The following is a 10,526-nucleotide window of genomic DNA, read 5'->3' on the forward strand; positions in this document are numbered from 1 at the left end:
ACTAAAGGTCTTAAGCCGGATTATATATCCGACTAATAAAAGTTATACTCGTACTATAGGTGCGAGATAGCAAAAAAGATTACGCAAGGACGGTGTTGGAAACCGCTCCCAATCAAAGGTGAATACGCCCCACTTTTTCAAACTTGTTTTCAAATAAGTAAACGTGTTATGTGTAAAACTTTACATGAGACTAAGTGTCTCTAAAAACATTATTAATAAGAGAAAAAGCCTAGCCCTCAGGCCTTAGTATACGTGTGTCTGGATCCTTACATATGTGGTAAAATGCGGTGGGCACATCGCACCATGCCTGGTCACGACCTCCAGCCACGATGGGCCGAACCAAAGTATGTTCGAGTGAGAATGACCTTGTGTATATTTATGGTACCTAAGTACGTTGGGACGCTGCGGTGTCTTGCTGGGGTGACCTAGGTAGAGGCTCGAGTTTATAATGATATTGCTTTAACTTTGTTATTCCTAAGCCAAGATGGGCCGATGCATGCATAACCCTCGAGGGGTAACAAAGTGAAAGAAAATATTTTCGCGTCAGCATATTCACCAGCATTCGTTGCTGACGTATTTTTATAACATTTTGCAGGTAACCAAGATTAGAGCTAAAGGACGAAGGCTCAAGAATCTGATGGCTCAGATAATGTTTGTTAAATGTTAATATAACAAAAATGGTGGTTTTGTAAACTTAAAACAAGTAAACAAAAATGGAACTTGTTTCCATCTTTTGTAATGTTAATATTTTATAACTTTGATCCTTAAGTTTTAAAGTCTTCCGCTAATTAACCGTAACTCTGATTTATTTACAAATGTGGGACCAACTATCGAGTCCCACGCCTAGGCCTAAGATGGGGGTGTAACATGCCATCCTCTTCAATATAGGGAATCTTGCTTTCAAGACACCAAAAGCACGCTCAATGACGCTTCGAAGTTTTGCATGTGCATGATTAAATTTTTCTTTATTGGTTAACGCACGTCTCCGAAGAAAATATCCAAACCAATACCTCACATTACGATATGGAGCCATAAATCCTCGTATGTGTGCATACGCAGCGTCAGAAACATAGTATTTCTCTGTAAATATTTGCAATTAATTACAATATTAAACTAACATAGAAATAATTAACAAACAATAAAAATACCTGATGGTGGAAATGGGAATGGCGCATGTGGATCTGATAATGCCTCTGATAATATTCTAGAATCAAGTGCTACCCCTTCCCATCCGGCCACAAGAAAAGTGAAAATCATGTTAAAATCACAAATTGCTAATACGTTTTGATAACAATCACCCTTTCCCCTTCCTCTATATAAATCTTGTTGCCTAGTAGGAACAACAGCATGTATCAAGGTCCCATCTAGTGCACCAACCGCTCCTTTAAAAATCTTTCAAAGCCTCTTGTTATGTCCTGGAATGTTTGGATTCAGATTGAAAGAAGTTGGTACTATCATATCTTTGGCGAAAAGCATCATTTTATCCAACACTTCATGAAAGAATTTATGAATTGTTTGCTTTGAGTGTTGAAATCTACGCTTGATAACCACCTAACGTTGGTTATGGCCGATTATTATCAAAAACATAGCCATCTTTTCCTCAACCGAAACATGTTTACTATCCTTTAACGAATAATTTGTTTTAAAATGTGCAAAAATGTGCACATAGTCGGACAAATGATTCACGGGACATGCGTAACAATTCAATGCATTGTTTGGGATTTCCTTGCAATAACTCTAACGTGTATTTATGTCCCGTCATTGCCGAATCATTGTCTCGATTTCGTTTCAAACCCCTCTTCCAAAAAAGAGGATATACAAGTACATAACAACTACCAGAAGTATTTTATCATCATTATTCATTATGAACCTATTAATAAAACATAAACAACCATGTCACATAGCCATAACAAAGCAACCATTATCATAAAGCATAAACAACCATGTCACTTAGCCATAAAATAACATACAATGTGTTCAACATAACCAAAAGGCATAGAATATTTTCAACATAACTAAAAACAAATATGTTTTCAACAAAACAAAAAAAAACATACACCAAAAGCAAATAATGTTTTCAACAAAACCCATGTTCTTCACTACTTTATAAGTCCTAAATTTTTAGCCGTCATCTCGATCCACCCTTTTAACACGTCGGGAACATTTGGCAATGCCATCCACGCCTCTCTCATGTCCGAGGACATTCCAAAAATATGAAAAACAACCAAATATAGAGGGTCTTTCTGCTCTAACCCAACCAAATTTAACTTCTCGGAACATTCACAACTGTTGTAACTATTGGGCGTTTTTTGGGGGTTTTTCTCTAGTCAAATGTCGCAAAGCATTTTGCATGTCAAGTGTTAAATCCTCAAGAGTGACAGATGATGATGATTTTGAGGTTTTAGCCCTTTTAGGGGTAGGCTCGAGAGTAGGTTCGGGAGTATGCTCAGTAGTAGGCTCGGTAGTAGGCCCAATAGTAGGAGTAGTGCCGGCATCATCTTCTGTGTCGGCAAAAATGTTGTCCGTAATCATCAATGGTTGGACCGATTGGAGCCGATGACAAGAGGATGATCCAACCACTGATGTTTGGGTTGAGGTCCACTTGCGATTCCCCGTGGCAATATTATCATCAAAAACTTGTGAATAAAATTCCGGAAATGCTAATGGAGTTGTTTTTAAGGATGCAGCTTTCACATGCCCCTAAAAGATTAATGGTAGATGTTAAAAAATAAACTAGGGGTGGACCTTAAGGTAGAGATAGATGCTAAAAAATAAAAATATATGAACATACTGTCTTAAATTCTTCCCATTCCTCGTTCGTTAAGGTAAATGTATTTATTTGAGGGTTGTAGATGTTGCCGGTTTTGTTTTTCAAATACACCCATCCTATGTATTTGGCTTTAAGATTATCATAGGCGTTTTTCACTTGTTTTTGAGACAAATCCAACCCAAACTTTTCCTTAAGAACACTTATTACCTTAGCCCATGAGTCTTTGTGCAAACTCAACCCTTTTTTACCCACGGTGTTTATCTCTTCAATTCAAGTTTCTAATAAAAATTTTATTTGCTCAATCAACCATTGTTGTTTCTCTCCCATTTTTATGATCAATTAACAAGAAACAACAATTCTCAATTCATTGAACCTAAACTTTCTACAAACTTTATTCAACAACAAACTCATAACAATATTCTACAAACCTAAACTTTCTACAAACTAATAACAATCTAACAAAACTAACAAAAACCTTTAACAATTAACAAAAAACTACAAACTTTATTCAACAACAAAGTATTAACAATATTCAACAAACCTAAACTTTCAACAAACTAATCAAAATCTAACAAAATTAACAAAAACCTTTAACAATTAACAAAATTAACAAAAAACTAACAAAATCTAACAATCTAACAAAATCCAACAAAACTAATAACAAACTAACAAAATCTAACAATCTAAACTTTAACAATCTAACACACTTATGAAAATAAAAGAATAGGTAATTAGATTATAGCAATGGTGGTGGTGGTGGAGGAGTATTAAACCTGGACAGAGAGATAAGAGGCCGACGATGGATGACTGAAGCGGCGGATGGCGGCGGCGGCGTTGTGGAGGCAGCCGGCGGGTTGCAGGGTGGAGGAGTTGGGCGGCAGTGGAGAGGAGGAGAGGAGTTAGGGTTTGGGAGTATCTGATGAATAAGAAGAACGATGGAATAAAATGGGTTAGAAGAGGTGAGAAGTAACAATACTATCACTTCTAGGAGAAGAGGGCGCGCAGACATTTTTTAATGAAACGTCTTCGGAAGAACAAACACACTGCAGAGCCCAACGTCTGCGCGCTCTCTTCTCAGTGCAGACAAAAGAGGTGGAGAAGTGCTTTTGAGAAAAAACAAACAACACCTCAATCTTTCCTATAGCATTCATATATCATCCATACATCATACATAAAACAAACACATATCATACACTTACCACTTAAGGTAAGTGTATTAACTAATCACATCGAGTATACATACAGCCCCGAAAACATAAAATGAAAATGGCCTAGAAACTCACATGTATCATGTGCTTCTCAAAGTTAACTATAATACCTCTCTTAAGCTGTGTACGGCTAACTGTGTAATAATTATTAGTAATTAACTACCTCTAATATATCGAAATTCTATATTAGTGTAACCCCTAGCTACGGGGATCCGGGGGAAGCAGCCCTAGCAAGGTCCAAGGGGCAGAGCCCCTGGCTGGGGTCGAGCTGCCATGTCAGTTTAGAAAAATTTTATTTTCATTAACTGTTATTTACTAAAATGTTCATTAGAAAACTTAAAGTTTGAACCAATCTAATCGAATCATAATTCAAATCGAATGACTATTCTAATCGAATGACCATTCTGATCGAATGGCCATTCTATTCGAATGACCATTCTGATCGAATAACAGTTCTAATCGAATGGAAAATCTAATCAAATGGCAGACTCTAATCGAATGGCCTTTCGATTGGATTAATTTTTCTATTCGACTCGATTACTTTTTCTTCTATTCGATTCGATTACTTCTTCTTCTATTTGATTCGATTACTTTTTCTACTGAATCACGTTTCTTAACGACTCGATTCATATATGGTTTCCACTCTTTTCACTTTCCAGCATTCCCTTTCGACTCGTTTTGCTCGTCTTTCATAAGAAACGAGCCTTGGTCTATAACGACATCGTTTTCTTGCAATAACTCGGTCCAAACGTTACCTGTTTGTCTCGTTTCATTCCAAAACACCTCGTTTACGTTCAAGTTCATTTTTTCTTGCATAAAAATGCCCGATTTGCCTTAGTATCAAATCTTAGGGCAAACCGACCTTAAAAATGTGACCTTTAATCTAAAGCGTACCTTTTTAGCTCACTTCTAGCTACGCTTTAGCTTTAACACGTGACTAAGGACTATTTTCTTGTTTGTATGAGGAAGATCTAGCACAAACCCTTCTTAGTTAGGAATAAAATCTTATCCATAAAGGATAGAGGTGTTTGTGTGTGAGTTTTGAGTGTGTAGGGAAGCAAAGTTGGTGGAAATGAGGGTTTTAGAGTTTTAGGGAGGTTTAAGGGGTTTATATACCCTTAAGCCCATGGAACTAAGGCTCATACAATCACTTATTCCATCTTTTATTGACCAAGCCCACACTCTATTAATTTTATCTAACTTAACTAAATAATAACACCCCAATAATTAAACGGAAATTTCTTTTATTTATTATTATCAACAATAGGATGTTACAAATATTTTTTTATATATTTTTAATGATGTAAGATTATAAAAATCATCCAGTGGTCCAGATTGACTACTCGCATGGACCAACCCCTATGTGTGTGTGTGTGTGTGTGTGTGTGTGTGTATATATATATATGGGAGAGATATTTTGAGAACTTGATGAGTTGTAAGAACTTTAAGAACTCAATTTTGGACCACACATTTAATTAAATGATATGAAATATGTGGCTGAGATTAAATTTAACTAAAAAATGAATCAGGAGAGAGAATAAATATTTTTGATAATTACAAAAGTTTAAATGTTAGTTACACATGTATAATAAGTTGATTCGGTGTGTAAAAAAATACTGTAATTTTTTGTACATTACTTACACTTACGTATTACACATGTGTAAAAAAAATTAAAAAAAAATTTGTTACGTTGAGTTCTTTCGAGTTCTTAAAACTCAAAGCGGTTCTAAAAGAAATCAATCCTATATATATATCCTAATTTGGGGAAAGTGATGAGACTGTTAAACATCTAACTTCAGATATGAAAACCCTAAAACTACGTAGTTTTGATAGAAAAACAGTTCAAACTTAAGTTAAATTCCATTTTTATGTCCAACAAGAATCGCCCATACTGATGCTCAAGTTTTTAGTAACTAGATCCCCGTATTCGATCAAGAAAACGAATATGAGACTGTTAAGAATCTAAGCTTATATCCGAAACCCTTAAAACTACTTAGTTTTGATGAAAACACCAATTAAAAAAAATCATGTTTCCAAAGAAAAGGTGTTCTTCCCATAATTGCGTTCTGTTTTTTCAGTAGCATCCTGAAGAGGTAAATCCACTATTTGTACATCCAATTTTAAGGGAAAAAAAAAGAAAAAGAAAAAGAAAAAGAAAAAGAAAAAGAGAGAAAAGAAAACAATAAAAAAGTCAACTTCAATTGTTTATTGCCCAAATGCTACTTTATGAAAGAACTTTTTTGTTGGGTTGATTTTAAAGTAGTTTTGATAGAAAAAAAAAATTAAAGTAGCATCTGGTAGGGATGCAAATGAACCGAATGAAAATGATTAAGGCTTTGTTCACGTTCGTTCATTCAAAAAATAATGTGTTCACAAACGGTTAATGAACACTTACCAAATGAGATTTTATTTTCGTTTATTAAGGAAATTAATGTGTTCACTAACGGTTCACGAACACAGATAAAATCGGCAGATCCTAGAGATTGAAACCAATGTATTTATCAATGTGAATAATGAAATCCTATAAATGAATCAAATGAAAACGAACAAGGTCATGTTCGTGTTCGTTCATTTAATTTTAAAAGAACACGAACACTTAATCAAACAAATATTTAAGTTCATGTTTGTTTATTTAAAAATGGGTTTTTTTGTTCGTTTATGTTCGTTTGTTTAAAATCTAAACAAACATAACTGAACAAAGATAAACAAACATATATGAGCAAATGTAAATGAACACAAACAAACATAAATGAACTTAAATGAAAACACTTAAGTAAACACAAATTAACAAATATAAAACCTTTAAGCAGATGACCAATCTAGATAATATGTAATTATTTTCTATTAATATCTAAACGAACATATATAAACAGACATAAACGAACATAAATAAACAAACATAGACGAACGTTCATAAACATAAACGAATGAACGAATCATACGTTCATGTTCGCTGGTTTAATTAAATGAACACACATTTTTTGTTCATGTTCGCTCGTTTATTAAATAAACGAACATAAACGAACTTCTCACAAAATGGTTTATAAACTGTTCACCGAACATTCGGTTCGTTTACAAGCCTAGCATATGGATGATAAACAATTGAAAGAACTTCAGTTGAGTTAACTTTAATTGTTCTTTAATAAAGCAGCATCTGGGCAATAAACAATTGAAGTTAACTTGTTATGGTTTTTTTTTTTTTTGAAATTGATTGTACAAATAGTGGATTTACCTTTCGAGGATGCTATTGAAAAAACCGAACGCACTTATGGGAAGAACACCATTTGTTTGAAAACACGAATTTTTTTAATTTGTTTTTTTCATCAAAATTAAGTAGTTTTGAGGTTTTCGCATCTAAACTTAGATGCTTAATAACCTCATATTCGTTTTCCCGATCGAATAAGGAGATCTAGTTTCTAAAAACTTGAGCATCGTGCGATTTTTGTTGGACATAAAATGGAATTTAAATTAAGTTTCAGCCAGGGCCGGCTTCACTGTATAAAGAACCCATGCTAGGGCTTGAGGCCTCCCTAAAAATGGGGCTTCCATTTTTATACAAAAAATTTATATATCAACATTAGGTTAACTAAATATAAAAATAATCAATAATACATGTATGGTTGGAGGCGGTGAGGGGAGCAACAACGGTGCCGGCTTCATAAATGTTGATTGATTTTTTTTTTTAACTGATCGATATTATATTGTGAATGTTAGTTAAACAATTTGCATCATACAATGCAAGAAAAATATTTTTTTTAATTATATTTTTACACACAAGATACATATATCTTTAAAAATAATTCCCCTACACTATAAAATTTTAGTTTATTGTTGTTCCTAAGACCGGATAAAGGTAAATGGTTTATATATATCAAACATGTTTTGAATAAGGCCCCAACATTGTAGATGGCTTTAAGCCTTCAAAATCATTGAGTCGGCCCTGGTTTCAGCTGGTTTTTCTATCAAAACTACTTAGTTTTGTGAGTTTCGAATCTAAGGTTAGTTGCTTAACAATCCCATATTCACTTTCTGACACATATATGATATATAATAAATAGAGTTAAGTTTCATTTTAGTACATGTGGTTTGGTCAACTACGCAACTTTAGTACATATTCTTTATTTTGTGTAAATGGCTACTTCAGTTTCAAAAAACTTGCATTTTTAGTACTTTTTTTCTAACCCCGTCTATTTTTTTCCGTTAAGTCAGGGATGATTTGGTAACTTCGTTATTTTCTTTAATTTTTTCTTTTCTTTTAAACGATTATATCTTTTAAACCCTAAATCCCCAAATCATAACATCAAAATCCAAATCCTAAATCCCCAAACCCTTTCTCCATATCATCATTGGGTTTGAATTTTTACGATATTTGAGTATTTAGGATTTGGATTTTGATGTTATGATTTGGGGATTTAGGGTTTACAAGATATAAGTGTTTAAAAGAAAAGAAAAAAACAAATAAAATAGCGAAGTTACCAAATTATCCCTAACTTAACGGAAATAATAGACAGTGTTAGAAAAAAAATACTAAAAATACAAGTTTTTTGAAACTAAGGTAGTCATTTGCATAAAATAAAGAATATGTACTAAAGTTACGCAGTTGGTCAAACCACATGTACTAAAATGACACTTAACTCTAATAAATACTTAAAAAAGAATAATGTGTTTTTAAAATTTTTTGACTGCATTAACTTCACGAGTGACATTTTGGTTTATTTTAAAAAGGGTTAACTCTCGTGATACCATGGCTGGCCCGCATTTGTAGTATTGGTTTGTCACTGTATGGGGGGCTCTGGAGTACTGATTTTTATTAGAATGAGTGGTTGAGAGGAAAACAATCGTTTCAAATATCTTTATGTTCGTCAATGTCGGTTGGAAATAATATATGTGGTTTTGATAACAAAATAATCCAGTTACACAGATTCATTAATTAAATAATATATGACAGGGAACAACGCTTAACAACTTTTGTTAGCTAAACCTAGAGTACTAAATACAGTTTTCTAATAGTTTTAATTTTAAAGTTACATGTTGATTAATAATATACAAAAGTTTATTATTATTATTTTTTATGATTTCCTTTCACTTTCCTAATCCATCCTGTTTTGGACACATATACGAGATATATATTCCTCTTTCTATGCAATAAACAAATAGGGAATAATATTCTACAGTACTTCATAAAGAACACTAAAAATGATTCCTTTCTAAAAGTAGCAATAACACCAATTATTAGTATTATCCATTCGTATTCAAAATCATCGCTAACTCGCAACCCCACACGCTGGTTTGAAAGTCAAAGTCCCATATACTTAGATCTGGCTCAACTTCATTGCAAAACGAAGCTTCATCCGACTCCTTGATGCCGTTTGAATATCCGCCTGCTAAATTCTTGAGCCGTTTACAAACATCGTCCGCTTCAATCTGTCCATCAAATAATATTATGCGTAATTAGATACTACAAGAAACTAGATCATAAAGAAATGTAACCACATAAGATTTGACTATTGGATTAATTTTAAGATAATTACAAAGGAAACTTAATGAGAATATACTATGTTAAAGGGAGGGATTCACCTGTTTTTGACGGATGTGAAAGGTCCAATGCCCGGTGGTCGAAAAATTGGCTAGTGTTACCTCAGCACTGGACTGACCAAGTAACCGAACGACATCACAAAAGCTTGAATAATCATTCAACCCCCTCACCAAAACGGCATCAAGATCAGGGCTTATTTCTTGGATTTGAATATCAAGTGAGTTGCAACGAACTTTGTTAACTTTAGCAATGTGTTCTTGTGCCCTTTTCTTACTCAAGAGCTTCTCCTTTTTGTTCTTGCTCATCTCCACGTTGTTCTTTAACGTTTCAATGTATTCTATTGTTCTATCCACTCTATCCGTCACTCCGTTACCTCCCTGCGACACGACACATATGCAGTGTCAGTTATAGAAAACTGCGATTTTTAGAAGTTTAATTGTAAATGGAAACTAGGTTACATATTGAAACTAACCTTGGATATGAAACGATGAGGGACAAGTGAGTAGAGATGACAGTAAAGCTTCTTCATCTGGTTTCTTCGGTTCTTCTCGATGATCTTTCTTTCGGGCTTCTGCGACCTCGAAGCCGAAAACTTGATGCCACCATCCATGTTAAAACCTATGGCTAACTCAATCCGTACAACAAGTGGCTTAAGTATGAAAAGTAATATATGTGCTATAAGGAAAGTGTGCTATATACATGTGCCATGTGTGTTGGTGCCTATATATAGTGATTAATGTGTCCGTGCTTTTTTCCTTTTTAATAATATTAATTAATAATAATGGGAACGCAGGAGGAAATAGGTCATGGGGAAGTAGAAGCAACCAAGTAATAACGAGTGATGTCACATCGTGTTCATCATTCATCCGTCATCACTCGCCTGTTGCTTTTTTTGTATTTTAATGGAGCATCGAATTTGGTTCCTACTAGGTTACAACGAATGTCAAAAGTAAATTACTATCATATCATGACAAAAACCTCAATTCCTTCTTTAAAAATTCCCAAAATAGCT

General features: G+C 33.9%; 1 protein-coding gene across 1 annotated transcript; it reads right to left on the reverse strand.

The window, feature by feature from the left end:
- Positions 1-9,103: 9,103 nt before the first annotated feature.
- On the reverse strand, positions 9,104-10,262 carry LOC143621282 (transcription factor bHLH162-like). The gene is made up of 3 exons (XM_077092758.1): positions 9,987-10,262; positions 9,556-9,891; positions 9,104-9,402 (listed from the first exon to the last, which is right to left on the reverse strand). The coding sequence occupies exons 1-3, from the start codon at positions 10,122-10,124 to the stop codon at positions 9,217-9,219; spliced, it is 660 nt and encodes a 219-aa protein (XP_076948873.1). The 5' UTR covers positions 10,125-10,262; the 3' UTR covers positions 9,104-9,216.
- Positions 10,263-10,526: the final 264 nt, after the last annotated feature.

The sequence above is a fragment of the Bidens hawaiensis genome, unplaced genomic scaffold (genome assembly GCF_021521415.1).
Source record: "Bidens hawaiensis isolate Kalapana, Puna unplaced genomic scaffold, B.hawaiensis_p1.1 tig00002825_1, whole genome shotgun sequence".
NCBI classification, from domain to species: domain Eukaryota; kingdom Viridiplantae; phylum Streptophyta; class Magnoliopsida; order Asterales; family Asteraceae; genus Bidens; species Bidens hawaiensis.

Bases quoted from the DNA above. Each gene is read 5' to 3' on its own strand.
- LOC143621282 (XM_077092758.1), bottom strand. From the start codon at position 10,124: ATGGATGGTGGCATCAAGTTTTCGGCTTCGAGGTCGCAGAAGCCCGAA. The intron at 9,892-9,986 runs GTTAGTTTCAAT...GTCGTGTCGCAG, and splicing joins CTCATCGTTTCATATCCAAG to GGAGGTAACGGAGTGACGGA. The intron at 9,403-9,555 runs GTGAATCCCTCC...TTTGATGGACAG, and splicing joins TTCACATCCGTCAAAAACAG to ATTGAAGCGGACGATGTTTG.